We start from the raw sequence: 18,083 nt of genomic DNA on the forward strand, positions 1-18,083 counted from the left end.
ATAACTATAACAATTGATGATTTGAACACAGACTATAAATAAATAATCGCATATAAGCTCAATTGTCTTGAATTTGATGATTATGGTGTGGTAATATAACAGAATGTCCTTATTCTTAAAATACAAGCTGAAATATTTAGGGGTAAACGGACATGATTTCTCAAACTTACTCTCAAATGGTTCAAAAAGTAATATGTAAAAGCCATGTATATATAAATAGAGGTACACGCGCGCGTGTGTATACATATACATATATGTGTATACACATCAAAATAATAAATTAACATTTAACAAATATGGATAAAGATTTGCAGTTCTTTTGTATTTGAAATGATTAAAAATAAGACTGGAGAAGCAGGCATTAATCTTTTGTTAACATAGTTCTGCCTTCTATGCAGTCTTTTATGACACAAGTTAATAACAGTAACAACTAAAAAATGCAACACATATCTGCCTTACCCCTCCCCTCCATGATGGCCAGAGACCCCGGCCAAGTTCTGAGTCCTATCGGGAAAAATGCATAGCAATATATTTCTTTATTAAGATTTTTGAAGAAAATTATTTTGGGAATCATTTGTGGTACTCAGTTAAGGCAAACACTCAGGAAAACGACCAGCCACCACACAGCGGTAAACCCATGCAAAGAGCTAACCCTCCGACCAAGATGGACAGGGAACCGGCCCTGCGCGCTGCATGCCGGGATCTGGAGTTTTTCTTCTCCGCACTGCAAGGCTCTCGGGGATCGCGCGGCCGCTCCCTTATCTCGCGATGCTATCCTATCTTCTTCTGGGTCCTCTGACCCCCTCCCCAGCTAACGTGTTTTTCAAATCCACCAATGGGCGTATAGCGTAAGCTCGAACCAGCCAATCGGAATGCGGAGCCACCGGGAAATTTAAATCGCGCCGGCCGGCTGCACGAGCCACACCGTCCTCGGGCTGACCGTGGTGGACGTTTAGAGGCAGCAGATCCCGCAGCTTGTGCGCCGCGCACCGCCTCCGGTGGACGCTTGAGCCTGCTGTGTAGGTACGAACTGAGGTCGCAGTGCAGCTGGAGCTGCAAAGGCTTGTCTGTAGGCCGCTCTCGGATTGCTGGAGGCGGGAGGGGAGTCTCGGGGTAGACGCCCGGCCACGCTTTGGCCTCTCTGGTCGATGAGGCTTCGGAGGCGTAGTTCGTTGACAAAACGGGTGTTTCACTGTGGATGCGAGTGCATGGGCTTCAGTGCCCGAGGCCTTGCGAACCGCTGCAATCGCCTTTGAGAAAGAATTAGAGTCAGGCCCGAGGACGAAAGCCTCGGTAGGGGGCCTGGCGCCTCTGGCTCCTCCTCCGCGGGTTCCCGCTGCTGCTTCCCCGAAATGGGGGTGGGGAATGGGGTAGGGGAGGGGACTGGAGATGGAGGTGGCAGTTGGAAGTGCAGTCTCTTAATTTGTAAGCCCTGGGTTGGCTGTGTCACAATTTCGTAAAAGAACAGAATGGAATTAAAGATAGCCACTTTGAAGGAGGACTTTTGTGATATTTTGGGAGATTGCTCTTAAGTAGGTGAGTTTGAGTGGAACGCAGCTGATACAGCCTAATTTAGTGCATTCACTCAGAATTTCTGGAAATGAAAATGTGCGAGATGCTGAACTGCATCGCAGGTGTTCAGGGTGGGCAGGAAATTTTATGTAAGTTTATACAATGTTAACGACGAATCAGATTTTTAAAAATTTTCAAACGTGCAGAATGTATCTGTTTTGGCCATTTAAAGCCAGTAGAGCCTCGGAGAAGGCAATGGCACCCCACTCCAGTACTCCTGCCTGGAAAATCCCATGGACCGAGGAGCCTGGTGGGCTGCAGTCCATGGGGTCGCTAAGAGTCGGACAGGACTGGGCGACTTCACTTTCACTTTTATGCATTGAAAAAGGAAATGGCAACCCACTCCAGTGTTCTTGCCTGGAGAATCCCAGGGATCGGGGGAGCCTGGTGGGCTGCCGTCTGTGGTGTCGCATAGAGTAGGACACCACTGAAGTGATTAGCAGCAGCAGCAGCAGAGGCTCCAGAAGATCTGAATTTGTGGCCCGTACGACATAGATTTTAACTGTAACCTTATTTCCCCTACGTTGTCTTCAGTTAACTATTCATGGAACCTATATAGAGTCTAGAGCCACGCTGTGCAGTGTGGTAGTCACCAAACGCATGTGGCTGGTCTAAACTGAGTTAATGCTGTAAGCTTAAAGTACCTGCAAGATCTCAAAGAATTAGTATGAAAAAAGAATGCAAAATAGTTCAGTAATTTTTTGATGTAATGTGTTGAAATGAGAAATAGATATTGGAGTAAATAAAATATATTATTGAAGTTAATTTCATTTGTTCCTTTTTGCTTTTAACAATCGTGGCTACTAGGAAGCTTAAATTTATACAGTTTGCATTATATTTCTGGTGGACAGTACTGCTCCTGGAAGCCTCAGCCCTTCAGAGGGGAGGGGCCAAATATAGTTTGGCCAAAACTCCTTTTCCATAGTGCTGAAAAAGGAAGCTCCTCCTCGAGTATGGAAATACGAGTTGAACGTGTATTTGGTAATTCCCTTAATGCTTATGTTATTGCCAAACAAAGTGATAACAAGGAAATTTTTTTCTCTCCCTCATCTTGCAGCTTTCTCCCTTTGTCTCATAATCATGTCCACCAATGAGAATGCTAATTCACCAGCTCCCCGCCTTAACAGATTCAAGAACAAGGGGAAAGACAGTACAGTGAGTAACTTCTGTTGTTTTCCTAGTATTTTTTAAATGGGAAGGGCGTCAAAACTTTGAGTGAATTTGAAAAATTGTCTTCGCTTGGCAACTTAACACTGATGTAATAGGTGAGATGATACGTGATCTTTTCTCAAGGAAATGAGGCGGCGCCGAATAGAAGTTAATGTGGAGCTAAGGAAAGCTAAGAAGGATGACCAGATGCTGAAAAGGAGAAATGTCAGCTCTTTTCCTGATGATGCTACTTCTCCACTGCAGGAAAACCGCAACAACCAGGTGAGGAAATTTTAGCTTATAAATTATGGTAAACCCAGAAAATCAAAATGAGGCCTTTCTGAGATATGTAAATAACATGTCTTAGCTTTGTGGGTTTTAAGTGTCAAATGTGAAGATCTGTTTTTGTGTGCTCCTGGTCAGTAATTCTGATGGGTTATCTTTCCCCCGCCATCCTCTGTAATCTATGGAAGCTGATTCCAAGGTTGTCTTTAGCTCTGATCTACCCTTCAAGTGTCCCTGCTTTTCCAGTTGCCAGCTTTTACTTTGAGTTGGCCATTCAAGTGTTCAGTGAAAGTTAGTATGTCCAGAACCAACTTTTTTTTTTTCCCTGTCTTTTTTTTCTCCCTTTCCCTTCCTCCCTCCCTCTCTTTTTGTACTTGTCATCAGCCTTTTTCAGGTCTTTTTCCTCAGCTGCCTCTTGATTTTCTTTCTGTGCTACATACTGTTTACCTAAAAGTTTTCTTAAAATACTGCTTAAAACATCTTAGAAACTTTATGATTTTAAATCCTTTTTTAAAGGTTTTTTTGGAAATTAGACCCATCCTAGAGTTCTACTCATGGAGACTTCATGATTTTATCAGAGTGAATGATTGAGTGAAAGTCACTCAGTCGCGTCCAACTCTTTGCGACCCCATGGACTATACAGTCCATGGAAGCCAGAATACTCAAGTCGGTAGTCATGCTCTTCTCCCGGGATCTTCCCAACCCAGGGTTTGAACCCAGGTCTCCCACGTTGCAGGTGGATTCTTTACCAGCTGAGCCACCAGGGAAACCCCATCCTAGATGTTTAAATTTATCTTTCATCTTTTAAAAATATTGGGCAATTTCCTGCTTTTTTTCCCCCACATTATGTTTTCCTTCAGTTCTCCTCATTTTATCAGTGTTCTTTTTTTCCCCTCACTGAATTCCACCTGTGTTCTGTTTTTCAAGTTTTATACTCAAATTCCATCTTGTCTTTATAGCACTTCTAGGTCATCCTAACAGGAAAAATGCTCCCTTCCCAGAATTCCTGTAGCACCCCGTTCTGCACCACAAATGGAGAGTAAATTCTGTATAATGCTGTATACAGTGTTTTATATATATAATCATTTGTTCTATGGTTGTTTAGATTTTACATTTTCCTTGTTGTAAGGTTTTAGGGAGAATGTGATACTGTCTTTTTGAGTTAACTGTAGCTTGGTTCTCAGACAAACGCGACAGTTACCTCCAACCTGTAGTCACTGCCTGTTATGTTTATGTGTGCTACACCACCGGGGAGATGCACGGATAACAGCCTTAGCTCCGCAGATTCCCCGCACATTGCCTCTGACTCGATCCCTTTTCCCCTAAAAGCATACCTGAATACAAGTGATTGAGACTAATGTAGGAATAACCTTCACAGTGCTCTAGTCCATTTTTTTTAACCTATTCACAGCTACTTTTTTTAGTGACTAGATGCTGGGATACTTTATCGCTTAAGACATCATTTAGTCATGACACCAAATTTGAGGATTGTTCTATATATTAAATAATGAATATTTAACAGTCGAATTTAAATGTGGGACTAAACTTTTAGTAACTGATTATAAACATAGAAATGTCTTCATGTTTGGATTGCATTGTATTTAATCTTAAAAATGATAATTTGAAAATTAATTTCCCTGTTCTTGTAGGGCACTGTAAATTGGTCTGTTGATGATATTGTCAAAGGCATAAATAGCAACAATTTGGAAAGCCAGCTCCAAGCTACTCAAGCTGCTAGGTAAGTCTTGTCTTCTGTAGCACGAGTAAACTAAGAAATCAGCCTTTTTACATTTTTTGATGGGAAAGCAATGGCAGGTGGTGCATAGAGTAAAGGTTAAGTCAGGCCTAGGCGAATTTTCCGGAGAAGGCAATGGCACCCCCCTCCAATACTTTTGCCTGGAAAGTCCCATGGATGGAGGAGCCTTGTAGGCTGCAGTCCATGGGGTCGCAAAGAGTCGGACAGGATGGAGCGACTTCACTTTCACTTTTCACTTTCATGCATCGGAGAAGGAAATGGCAACCCACTCCAGTGTTCTTGCCTGGAGAATCCCAGAGACGGGGGAGCCTGGTGGGCTGCCGTCTATGGGGTCACACAGAGTCGGACATGACTGAAGCGACTTAGCAGCAGCAGCAGGCCAGTTTTCATTATAATCTTTCCTAATCTAAAATTTTCTGTAGTTGCCTAAAATTACATCGACCTCCAGTGATAACTTTTTGACGTACTTAAGAAATGTTTTTTTGTCACTGGCATTTCAAGTCAGTGTCAGGAAAGTGGGATTAGCACACTCATTTAGAATGGTTCATCCATTTAGGAAATAAATATCTTCTATTTATTAGACTCTTCCCACCCGCCATACATAACTATCTGTGACATCCATAATATAAGGGTTGATGATCTCTGCAGCCTCACAGCGGGGAGAAGCAGGTCCCATTGGCAGAAGATGAGGGAAACGTGTGTCCCCACTGCTGGCCAGAGTAATGCAGGTTAATGGACTGTGATGCTGTCGTACTGGCCAAGTGTTTAAGAAGTGGCAAGATCTAAAATAGATTTCTGCAGAGAGAAGGGTTCTGCATCATTGGTAATATTTCAGTTTTGGAAAAAGTAGTTTAAGACACTACCTATGGTAGCACCGTGCAAACAGCCTGCTCGGTTTCTCTTAAATTCCAGGATATCTCAGCATTTAGTCTTCACTGTAAAAGGTTACTTAAAGTTCTAAGCTCTTGGATTAAGATGCATTTTAAATTGTGTTTTTTATATGAACTTGTTTGGTCTCGAGTTGGCATTTTAAATTGTTGTGTTTGTTTTTTTTTTTCCCCCATATGAACTTGTTTGGTTAATCACCTTCAACTTTTGTTTCTCTTTTTGCTTACCCATAGGAAACTGCTTTCTAGGGAAAAGCAGCCCCCTATTGACAACATAATCCGGGCTGGTTTGATTCCAAAATTTGTGTCCTTCTTGGGAAGAACTGATTGTAGTCCCATTCAGTTCGAATCTGCTTGGGCCCTCACTAACATTGCTTCTGGGACGTCAGAACAGACCAAGGCTGTGGTAGACGGAGGCGCTATCCCAGCATTCATTTCTCTGTTGGCATCTCCCCATGCTCACATCAGTGAACAAGCTGTATGGGCTCTAGGAAACATTGCAGGTACTTGGATTTGAAATTGACTGAATGTCTCCAATCATACTGGGGTTGGCAGAAGTGTCTTAGTGTATTTGTTGCGTCAAGACACTGGTATACTCAGTAACTGAAATTAATGGCGCTAGACAGGTAGTCATGGTTAACTTAGCCGGCTTCTTTTTTTTTTAAGGTGATGGTTCAGTTTTCCGAGACTTGGTTATCAAGTATGGTGCAGTTGATCCGCTACTGGCACTTCTGGCTGTCCCTGATATGTCATCTCTAGCAGTAAGTTACTTACCATAAGTCAGCGTTTCTCATTGATTCTCATTTTTCTACCCCCCTTAAAAAACAGCACTTCATTGCGTTTTTCTTTCCCCCCAGTGTGGTTACTTACGTAATCTTACCTGGACGCTTTCAAATCTTTGTCGCAACAAGAATCCTGCACCCCCCTTAGAGGCTATTGAGCAGATTCTTCCTACTTTAGTTCGTCTCCTGCATCACGATGATCCAGAAGTATTAGCTGATACCTGCTGGGCTATTTCCTACCTTACTGATGGTCCAAATGAACGGATTGAAATGGTTGTGAAAACTGGTGTTGTACCCCAACTTGTGAAGCTGTTAGGAGCTACTGAATTGCCAATTGTGGTAAGTTGATTTTCAAATGAGAATATAAAGTATAAGGAGCACAATCAGTTGATATCAATATTGACATATTGTATATTTTAGGCCATAATGAGCCTCTTACCTGTCAAAACTTTTAGGGTGTAGAGATGTTGAGTAATGCTGGAATAGATAAAAGATAACTGCCAGCGTCAACTTTTTTTTCCTTTCAGACTCCTGCGCTCAGAGCCATAGGAAATATTGTCACTGGGACAGATGAACAAACACAGGTTGTAATAGATGCAGGAGCGCTTGCCGTGTTTCCCAGCCTGCTGACAAACTCCAAAACTAATATTCAGAAGGAAGCTACGTGGACAATGTCAAACATCACAGCTGGCCGCCAGGACCAGATACAACAAGTTGTGAATCATGGATTAGTCCCATTCCTTGTTGGCCTTCTCTCAAAGGTACTATAGCCTTAGGACTTAATGGGCAGGCACTTGGTAGAGTGGTACTTCTTAAGATTCTTAATGTACTAATGCTAGGTTCTATTTAACAGTCCTTTGCTAGATAATAGTAATCTTTTTACTTTAGCGTGGATAGAACCAATTGGAAGTCTTAATCACTTTCTTCAAAAACAGTGGTTTTGGAATCTTATTTTTATGGCCATTCTGAAATAAACCTGTTTCTTTATGTTAATTAGGCAGACTTTAAGACACAAAAGGAAGCCGCATGGGCTGTGAACAACTATACAAGTGGCGGAACTGTTGAGCAGATCGTGTACCTTGTTCATTGCGGCATAATAGAGCCGTTGATGAACCTCCTCACTGCAAAAGATACCAAAATTGTTCTGGTTATTCTGGATGCCGTTTCAAATATCTTTCGGGTAAGGCTTAACGAGACGGCATTTGTTTGAATTTGGACTCGATAATTGGTTTACCATTTAGATGATGGAGTGGAGTGAACTCAGTTCACCACAGAATCAGAAAACCTGTTTATTTAGGCCACACTCTTGATAAAAGATGTGGCAAAGGATTATGAGAGAAAGGAGATGACAGATGCATGATGTGACCTGAATTGAGGCCAGGTACATAGATGAACGCTGTTCATACACATTTATTTTGTCAAGCATTAATTCCCCTAATTTCATACTAAACTTTGGTGAAATTAAATTTGAATGACCTGGTTAATTATATTTTTCTTTTGGTTCCATTCCCAGTTATCAAAGTGTGATAGCACATGGCACTTGAACGTAATGTTTAATGGTTGGTAGGTCCCGCTGAACAACTTTAAACTTCTGAGTATGGAAATTTTTACATATCAAAGTTGAGTTTATAGTAATGATCCCTAATGTATATATCACCTAGCTTAAATAATTTGTCAACATTTGGCCTCTCTTTCTCCTCACCCTTTTATTTTATTTTGAAGCAAGTCAGTTATTTCATTTTTAAATATTTATGTCTCTCCTGAAAGCTGAGGACTTTAAAACATAGCTAGCCATGATAATCATTGGTGTATCTACCTAATAGATTCTTGATATCAACAAATAATCCAGTTAGGGGAATTTCTTTTTATATACCTTAGGTTATTACCCTTGAACAGTGGTTCTCTTGCTTGATTTCCATACACCTTGGGATTATCTGGGGTGCTTTTATACCAGTAATTTTCTATTCCCATCACAGACCAGAGGGCCTGGATATAGTGTTATTTTTTAAGTTACCCGAGTGATTTTGATACACAGGAAAGGTTGAGAACTATAGTAATATCTTCATGGCTGAAAGCTACAGAAGTAGCTGCGAAGAGCGAGTACAGATCTGATTCCTTTGAATTGTTAAAAAATGTGAAGTTGAGTTTTATCTCATAGGGTTGTGAAGGAACTGCTAAGTGTTTATTTCTGTCTGATACATATTGATAGTCAAACATAGACATTGTTTTCTTCATTAAAAGAGTTCATTCAAAGTTGAGTCTTCTAAACATGGACTTTTTTTCAGGCTGCTGAGAAACTAGGTGAGACTGAGAAACTTGGTATAATGATTGAAGAATGTGGAGGTTTGGACAAAATCGAAGCTCTGCAAAACCATGAAAACGAGTCTGTGTACAAAGCGTCATTAAACTTGATTGAGAAGTATTTCTCTGTAGAGGTGAGTAAACTGGTGATATTAATAGCTGGGAAGGTTAAGCCTCTAAGATATTTTTTCCTCATACTTTCTTAATGAGTCTTGATAAACATAGTAAAATATCAGCATAAGTATGCTATTGCATATAACATACATATTTGTTCCTCTAATGTTTTGCTTGATAATAATACCATCTTTTAACTTGAAATATTAAAAAGTCACCAGTTTACTTTGGAATGAATAGCCTCACGAATCTTAGAATATCTTGAGAGTCAGTTTGTGTAGGAGTTGGAGAAGTGGGCCAAACCCACAGCCATCCTCTGGCCTAATAATAGGCTGTTTTCCTCTTGACTACTGAAAAGTGACAGGTTAAGGAAATCTCTTTTTCTGTTATTGTAGTAGCATTTAAAAAAGTAACTTATTTTTGTCTGTGATGGGTCTTTGTTGCTATGCAAGAGCTTTCTCTAGTTGTAGCGAGAGGAAGCTACTCTCTAGTTGCGGTGTGCGGGCTTCTCATTGCGGTGGCCTCCTGTTGCGGAGCACAGGCTCCAGGCCTTGAGGGCTTCAGTAGTTGTGGCTCATGGGCTTAGTTGCCCCACAGCACGTGGGGTCTTCTCCGACCAGGGATCGAACCCATGTCCCTTGCATTAGCAGGCAGATTCTTAACCACTGGACCACCAGGGAAGTCCCATAATTTTTTATTGAAGATAGTTGATTTATAATGTGTTTAATTACTGCTATACAGTGAAGTGATTCAGTTACACATACATATATTCTTTTCCATTATGGTTTATCATAGGATATTGAATATAATTCTCTGCTATACAGTAGGACCTTGTTGTTAATCCATTCTATATATAAAAATTTACAATTGCTAACCTCGAGCTGCTACGCCATCTCTTCCCCCAATCTCCTCCCACTTGGCAACCACCCGTCTGTTTTCTATGTCCATGACTATGTTTCTGTTTGGTAGATAGGTTCAATTGTGTTATATTTTAGATTCCACATATAAGTGATATGTCGCTCTGACTTCTTTCACTTAGTTTGATAACCTCGAGTTGCATCCCTGTTACAGTAGCATTTCTTAACCGAATCAGAACCTTCCCCTCTCAGGCAAACTTCAGTAGGCCTCCCTCCACTATTTGAGTTATTAAAATATGGTTCAAGATTAAAAGTGAAGTATGCAAATGAAGACCTTAAGAGTGAATTCTTACAGGTGTTGTGCTAAGTGAAATGAGTCAGACAGAGTAAGACACATACCATAAGATTTCTCCTGTATGTGGGATGTTTGAGGGGGGGAAAACAACACGTCAGCTCATAGAACAGATGGGTGGTTGCCAGAGGTTGAGGGTGGGAGAAATGAGTAAACTGTTTTTTTGTTTTTGTTTTCAGCTTAAATACATTGAGATAAAAGAGTAAAGTGTAAATATAGATTGTTAGGCAGCTACCTCTTAGAAATGTGCCAAATTTATGGGATTATATTGTTTTGTTTTTAAATACTTGCAGGAAGAGGAAGATCAAAACGTTGTGCCAGAAACTACCTCTGAAGGCTACACATTCCAAGTGCAGGACGGCTCTGCTGGGACCTTCAGCTTTTAGATGCGCATCCGAGGTTAACACTGTTCGTTGTGCACTATGTTTGGTATAAGTTTGTCTCACTGTTTCTCTACTAAGAACTCTTTTTAAATGTGGTTTGTTATTGTAGCACTTTTTACAACAAAACTATACTTGAACAGTTCCAAACTGTACATACTGTATGAAGCTTCTCCTCTCAATGGGTTTCTTGTTTCTATGTGGAATTTCATATCTTGCAGTGTCCTGTAAATAAAGATTAAATTCCACCCTTTTCTTTACTTCACCATGCCAATGTGTTACTTTCTCACAGGCTGCGAACGAAAGGGAGTTGAACTGAACCCATGTGACTGCACTGGGGTGTATCTGGTGACAGGCAGCACTTGATGTAAGGTCTGTCATGTCATCAAGGATACAGAATTGATAGCTTCCTGTCTGCTTCTGAATTCTGGCTTTGCTCTAGGCTGCTTCCCCACTTGGTTGGTGAGAAATGGCTCTTGGAATGTCACGGGACATTTTTCACTGGACAAGTTTTTCACCAAAGAACAAATAAAATTTCCCAGAATCCCTCAGCCAGTGTCTTCTTAAGTCATACTGGCCACTGGGATAAAAATCTTAAATTTAATCTTAAATTTCTCCCGGAGTCACAAGTGGAATTCATTCCTCCCAACATTCAAGGCTGAAAGTGATTTCAAGGCTGCACCTGGGAAAATTTGATTGGTAAGGGGTGGGGTCCACGTATTGAGTCTTGTCCTTTTAATTCCCAGGTGCAGTCTGGGTTGTGAAAGCCACTACGTTAGCAGAAAAGGAAGGGGTCCGGTAGAGTTTTAACTATAATATCCCAGAAGTCTTAGGAAAACAAAAGGCATCTTTAATATACTACTGTCAGTTTCCACTTTTTGGATTATTGGAACAATGAGCAAATGCTTCATGAAGATAAAAGCTATGATGGCGGGCATGGAGCGGAAGACTCAAGTTGAGCACAATTTATGACCTACTGTGTTCAGTAAGGGCTACCGTATTCAGTAAGACAAGATAGTTCTTCGAGTCGGTCGTATAATGCAAGGAATTGCCATTTACTTCTCAGTGGGTCCAAGCCCTTCCCCTGTTCGACATACACATTAATACGTTTTGCCTTTTGTAGATAACAGGGTTTTTTAAAGTTCTCTTCTCAAAGGTGGTCATCTTGTTGGGGAGCAGAAATGCTTCTGCTGATGTGTATTTAAAGCACCTCCAACAGCCGAATTCTTAACATGGAACATGAAACCTGTTACAGGTGTTCCTCTTAAGTGCAGGGCACCTTGTTTGGAGCCCTGGTGTTTTCTCAGCTTTCTCTGTGCAGTCTTCCAGGCAGGAGGACAGAAGTAACCAGACTGGAGCTCTGTCCTCCCTTCCCTGCCTAAGTCTTGCTCCACTCCCCTTTTCCCTCCCCTTCCCCCAACGTGAATCCCTTCTTAGTTGCTGCATCCGAAAGTCTTTAGCCTGAGAAAATGTGGAAGTGAGCCTGCACAGCCAAGGCTTTCACTGGAAGGTAGGTGGAGCTTTACGGTTTTAAAGGCGCTAGTGTAACACCCTTGGATAGGAGCCTAAGGCCCGGATTTGTTAGCGTGAAGGCATGACTTGGTGAAGTACTGGACAGGAGACAGCTGCTTTCCAAAAATACATTTTCATGTTTTAGATAAAATTCCTAACATACTAGTTTCCTTGAAAATCCAGAGAGGCATTTGTATGTTTTTATTGAACTTAACTAAATAAAATCGAACGCCTTTTGAGTTTTTATATTCAGCTTGATTTTAAGAAGTGACAAAACAGCCCCCAAATTTTCCCTCCTGCATTAAATGATAATTTCTAAATTATGGGCTTCCCAGGTGGCTCCGTGGTAAAGAATCCACCTGCCAATGAAGGAGACTCCATTCAATCCCTGGGTCAGGAAGATACCCTGGAGTGGGAAATGGCAACCAACTCCAGTATTCTTGCCTGGGAAACTGTATGGGCAGACGTGTTTGATGGACTACAGTCCATGGGGTCGCAGGGTTGGACACACCTGAGTGAGCATGCATGTATAAATTGCATTAATACACTGCATTTTTAAGCTGCTAGCAGTTTTAAATCTCATCTAAGATTTTAATAAACCATCACTGCCTATGATGACTTCATTTTTGTATTGTCATAAGGAAGATGGGAAAGCAAAATTTCAAATATCAAAGTAAACTGCTGATACTTACTTTGCTTGTTGGAAAATCTTTAAAAAGTTAACATGAGGAAAAGATTGAACATCGGTGCTAAGTATTTCCTGAGTGTTTTTTAAATTAGTTTTTTATTGTAGTATAGCTGCTTTACAATGTTGTGTTCGTTTCTGCTATACTTCCTGGGGTATTGATTCTTTAAATTGCCAATGTATCTTGGCTTTAAAATCCTATCAAGCAACTTGACTATTTTTAGAATAAGTTAGGAAATAAACTACGAGCAAAGCTAGTGGAGGTGGTGGAACTGCAGTTGAGCTATTTCAAATCCTAAGAGATGATGCTGTGAAAGTGCTGCGCTCAATATGCCAGCAAATTTGGAAAACTGAACAGTGGCCACAGGACTGGAAAAGGTCAGTTTTCATTCCAATCCCAAAGAAAGGCAATGCCAAAGAATGCTCAACTACCACAAAATTGCTCTTATCTCACACGCGAGTAAAATAATGCTCAGAATTCTCCAAGCCAGGCTTCAACAATACGTGAACCGTGAACTTCCAGATGTTCAAGCTGGTTTTAGAAAAGGCAGAGGAACCAGAGATCAAATTGCCAACATCCTCTGGATCATCGAAAAAGCAAGAGTTCCAGAAAAACATGTGATTTCTGCTTTATTGGCTATGCCAAAGCCTTTGATTGTGTGGATCACCACAAACTGTGGAAAATACTAGACCACCTGACCTGCCTCCTAAGAAATCTGTATGCAGGTCAGGAAGCAACAGTTAGAACTGGACATGGAACAACAGACTGGTTCCAAATAGGGAAAGGAGTACATCAAGGCTGTATATTGTGACCCTGCTTATTTATCTTATATGCAGAGTACATAATAAGAAACACTAGGCTGGATGAAGCACAAACTGGAATCAAGATTGCAGGGAGGAATATCAATAACCTCAGATATGCACATGACACCATCCTTACGGCTGAAAGCAAAGAAGAACTAAAGAGCCTCTTAATGAAAGTGAAAGAGGAGAGTAAAAAAGTTGGCTTAAAATTCAACATTCAGAAAACGAAGATCATGGCATCTGGTCCTATCACTTCATGGCAAATAGATGGGGAAACAGTGGAAACTGATGGACTTTAGGGGCTCCAGAATCACCGCAGATGGTGACTGGAGCCATGAAATTAGAAGACGCTTGCTCCTTGGAAGAAAAGCTACAACCAACCTAGACAGCATATTAAAAAACAGAGACATTACTTTGCCGACAAAGGTCCGTCTAGTCAAAGCTATGGTTTTTTCAGTAGTCACGTATGGATGTGAGACTTGGACTATAAAGAAAGCTGAGTACAAAGAATTGATGCTTTTGAACTGTGGTGTTGGAGAAGACTCTTGAGAGTCCCTTGGACTGCAAGGAGATCCAGCCAGTCCATCCTAAAGGAAATCAGTCCTGAGTATTCACTGGAAGGACTGATGTTGAAGCTGAAACAAACTTTGGCCACCTGATGCAAAGAGCTGACTCATTTGTAAAAACCCTGATGCTGGGAAAGATTGAAGGCAGGAGGAGAAGGGGATGACAGAGGATGAGATGGTTGGATGACATCATCAACTCAATGCACGTGAGTTTGCGTAAACTCGGGGGGTTCGTGATTGACAGGGAGGCCTGGCGTGCCCCAGTCCATGGAGTTGCAAACAGTTGGACACAACTGAGCAACTGAACTGAGGAAATAAACATTTGTTTTCTCAAGGCTGTTTTTTTCTTCTCCTCATCCTCAACCTTTCTGTGACTGCCTCATCCCTGAAAAGAAATTCTGGATAATTTCTTGTTACAGTACATCCTTGTTAAATAGGATTTTTGCTTCGGCATTAGGCGTCTTCAGTAGCTCTTACTTATTTTGCACTTTGCAGAACCAAGTCAATTAAAACCAAAATTGTGCTCATCAAAGTGGCATGTTCCTTTCCATTCTAACTAGCAGTTTTTGTTAGTATGGGCAGTTGGGAACCTTGTGAGCCACAGGACCCCAAGTTCAGAAGGCCATTGAGGGAAGTGTAGCTGGCTGCTCCTTCCCTCCCTCCACCCTTGCTGAAGCTTGCCAAGACCCAGCTGGCTGATTTTGCAAAGCCCTTGAAATATGTCATTAATGGTGCTTGCTTTTGAGATTGGGCTGTTGACCTAATTTGTGATGAACAAAACCTGGCCAAATCACGCCGTGCTCCCCTCCCCGCAGGGAAAGTGTTCGTGAAAAGTGTTTAGCAACATCACCGATTTAAATAACCTCAGCTAATAAAGATGATAGAAAACACTCCAGCTATCAAGTAGGATTTTTTGAGGACAGAAGAGCAATTTAATTTTGAGCATTTGTATGTTAAATGGCATGTTGTTGGCATCGTTTGAAAGCAGAATTCTGGTGTCTATAAACGCCCAGTTCCTCCTAAATATTTGGGACAGTTTCATAACACTGTGTAGGAGTTGCACACAGCAAACCCTCTTAAATTGATCAGTTTGTGCATTCCTCTCAGGCTTTTCACAATAAAAAATGTCTTTCCCTATCCTAGTTCCTAGAGTGGTGCAATGGAATGGACTATTAATTAGGAGCCAGATCAGCCTAAGTTAAAATCTGTCTCTACTGTATTTTAGTGAGTGTCCTTTGGGTTGTCTGTGTAGCCCACAATCCCTGGTGGGCTGTACCCTGCAATAGGTTACCATATAATATCTGATTACCATATAATATCAGTATGCTAGGTAAATATTGTAGTCATAGAACAGCTATTCCCCACTTTTTTTTTTATGTAATAATTTTCTGTTTTGGCTGCACCACACAGCGTGTGGGTTCTTGGTTCCTTCACCAGGGATGGAACCCACACCGCCTGCATTAGAAGCATGGAGTCTTAACCACTGGATTACCAGCGAAGTCCCTATTCCTAACCTTTAACAACAAAGGTTTCTTTGCTGTTCTTCCACAGACCTCTATTTTGATATTTACCTCCTCAGTTCAGTTCAGTCTCAGTCGTGTCTGACTCTTTGCAACCCCATGAATCGCAGCACGCCAGGCCTCCCTGTCCTTCACCAACTACCGGAGTTCACTCAGACTCATGTCCATCAAGTCGGTGATGCCATCCAGCCATCTCATCCTCTGTCGTCCCCTTCTCCTCCTGCCCCCAATCCATCCCAGCATCAGGGTCTTTTCCAATGAGTCAGCTCTTCACATGAGGTGGCCAAAGTACTGGAGTTTCAGCTTTAGCATCATTCCTTCCAAAGAACACCCAGGACTCATCTCCTTCAGAATGGACTGATTGGATCTCCTTGCAGTCCAAGGGACTCTCAAGAGTCTTCTCCAACACCACAGTTCAAAAGCATCAATTCTTTGGCACTCAGCTTTCTTCACAGTCCAACTTTCACATCCATACATGACCACTGGAAAAACCATAGCCTTGACTAGATGGACCTTTGTTGGCAAAGTAATGTCTCTGCTTTTGAATATGCTTTCTAGGTTGGTCATAACTTTGCTTCCAAGGAGTAAGCGTCTTTTAATTTCATGGCTGCAGTCACCATCTGCAGTGATTTTGGAGCCCAAGTCCACTATTTCCCCATCTATTTGCCATGAAGTGATGGGACCAGATGCCATGATCTTAGTTTTCTGAATGTTGAGCTTTAAGCCAATTTTTTCACTCTCCTCTTTCACTTTCATCAAAAGGCTTTTTAGTTCCTCTTCACTTTCCGCCTCCTAGCTAAGTTTATTATTACTCTCACTTTTTTTTTTCTTATCAGTCTCCATTATACATCATCATAAGATATCACATGGCTTGTTTCTGTTCTCAGTGGTAGGATTCTATTCCAAAGTTGGATGTTCTCTTGGTCTTTAGGCCTGTTACAGGCTTACCAGAGCTTTCCAAACAGTGAAACTGGCCCAAGGACCACCAGTTTTTCCAGGGATGGCCTTTGCAGTTAAACCTGTTAGGGCTTCGAGTTCCTGTACCCTGCCCTTATTCTCCTTTCTCTTCATTCTATTGGAAAGTTTACTTAGGGCACCTTTCTCATCTAACGTCTCACTGGCCCTGAGAACAGCCCCACCCAAGCCAACCTGGTGATGGTTTGCTTGGAAGCTTGTCAGTATAGCCAACCCACTGTTGTTCAGTTGCTAAGTTGTGTCTGACTGTTTGCAACCCCATGGACAGCAGCACACTAGGCTTCACTGTCTCCCAGAGTTTGCTCAAACTCATGTCCACTGAGTTGGTGATGTCATCCTACCATCTCATCCTCTGTCATCCCCTTCTCCTGCCTTCAGTCTTTCCAAGCATCAAGGGTCTTTGCTAGTGAGTTGGCTCTTCATATCAAGTGGCCAACCAGTGGAGCTTCAGCTTCAGCATCAATCCGTCTAATGAATTTTAAGGGTTGATTTCCTTGCCGTCCAGGGACTCTCAAGAGTCTTCTTCAGCACAGTAGATGAAAAGCATCAGTTCTTTGGCATTCAGCCTTCTTTATGGTCCAACTCACATCTGTACATGACTACTGGAAAATCCATGACTTTAACTGTATGGACCTTTGCTGACAAAGTGGTATCTCAGCTTTTTAATATGCTGTCTAGGTTGGTTGTAGCTTTTCTTCCAAGGAGCAAGCGTCTTTTAATTTCATGGCTTCAGTCACCATCTGCAGTGATTTTGGAGCCCAAGAAAATAAAATCTGACAACATATAGGCCTTTACTTGTGATATGAAGCTGCTTAAGTGAGCAAACATTTTACCAAGAAACAATCAAACAAAGCTGTGTTTTCTACTCTGAATGAGGTTGAATGTTTAGAAGTTGAACAGATTCAGGTAGGGATGTATGTGTGTGAGTTTCCCAGTCATGTCCGACTCTTGCAACCCGGTGGACTATAGCCCATCGGGCTCCTCTGTCCATGGAATTCTCCAGGCAAGAGTACTGGAGTAGGTTGCCATTCCCTTCTGCAGGGGATCTTCCCAACCCAGGGATTGAACCCAGGTCTTTTGCATTGCAGGCAGATTCTTTACCATCTGAGTCACCAGGGAAGCCCTCAGGGAGAGATATTGGAAGCTTAGTCATAAAAACAAAGGAATTTGAGAAAGAATTGGATGACTCAGAAAACTTTGAATTCATTCAAAATGAATGAAAAAGGATAATATAAATACATAAATATTAGTAGGCTGTTCCAACTGTAGTTATGAAAGACATGATTTTTTAGCAAAACTGTTGGATTACAGGAGAAATGTGGAAAAACATAGAAATGAGAAGACCTTTAAAAACTGGCTTAGGGAGGGAGGGGGAGGAGGGTTCAGGATGGGGAACACGTGTATGTATACCTGTGGCGGAGTCATTTTGGTATTTGGCAAAACTAATACAATTTGTAAAGTTTAAAAATAAAATTAAAAAAAAAATAAAAAACTGGCTTAAATCAAATTTTTAGATGACCAGTGACTATCCCCACTCTCAATTTTTGTACATCTTTTCAAACAGTTTCTCTGTCACATCGAGGAAA

At 41.5% G+C, this 18,083-nt stretch overlaps 1 protein-coding gene across 1 annotated transcript; it reads left to right on the forward strand.

Moving 5' to 3' along the window:
* Positions 1 to 868: 868 nt before the first annotated feature.
* KPNA2 (karyopherin subunit alpha 2) lies at positions 869 to 10,700 on the forward strand. Its single transcript, XM_055575496.1, has 11 exons — positions 869 to 1,023; positions 2,630 to 2,727; positions 2,866 to 3,003; positions 4,656 to 4,744; positions 5,884 to 6,152; positions 6,316 to 6,410; positions 6,507 to 6,770; positions 6,959 to 7,192; positions 7,429 to 7,611; positions 8,717 to 8,866; positions 10,349 to 10,700. The coding sequence occupies exons 2-11, from the start codon at positions 2,653 to 2,655 to the stop codon at positions 10,439 to 10,441; spliced, it is 1,590 nt and encodes a 529-aa protein (XP_055431471.1). The 5' UTR covers positions 869 to 1,023; positions 2,630 to 2,652; the 3' UTR covers positions 10,442 to 10,700.
* The last annotated feature ends 7,383 nt before the right edge of the window (positions 10,701 to 18,083 follow it).

This window comes from Bubalus kerabau, chromosome 4 (genome assembly GCF_029407905.1).
Source record: "Bubalus kerabau isolate K-KA32 ecotype Philippines breed swamp buffalo chromosome 4, PCC_UOA_SB_1v2, whole genome shotgun sequence".
In the NCBI taxonomy this organism is placed as follows: Eukaryota; Metazoa; Chordata; class Mammalia; order Artiodactyla; family Bovidae; genus Bubalus; species Bubalus kerabau.

Coding starts and splice junctions, on each gene's coding strand:
- KPNA2 (XM_055575496.1), top strand. CDS start 2,653: ATGTCCACCAATGAGAATGCTAATTCACCAGCTCCCCGCCTTAACAGA. Junction 3,004..4,655: donor AGGAAAACCGCAACAACCAG/GTGAGGAAATTT, acceptor CTGTTCTTGTAG/GGCACTGTAAATTGGTCTGT. Junction 6,411..6,506: donor CTGATATGTCATCTCTAGCA/GTAAGTTACTTA, acceptor CTTTCCCCCCAG/TGTGGTTACTTACGTAATCT.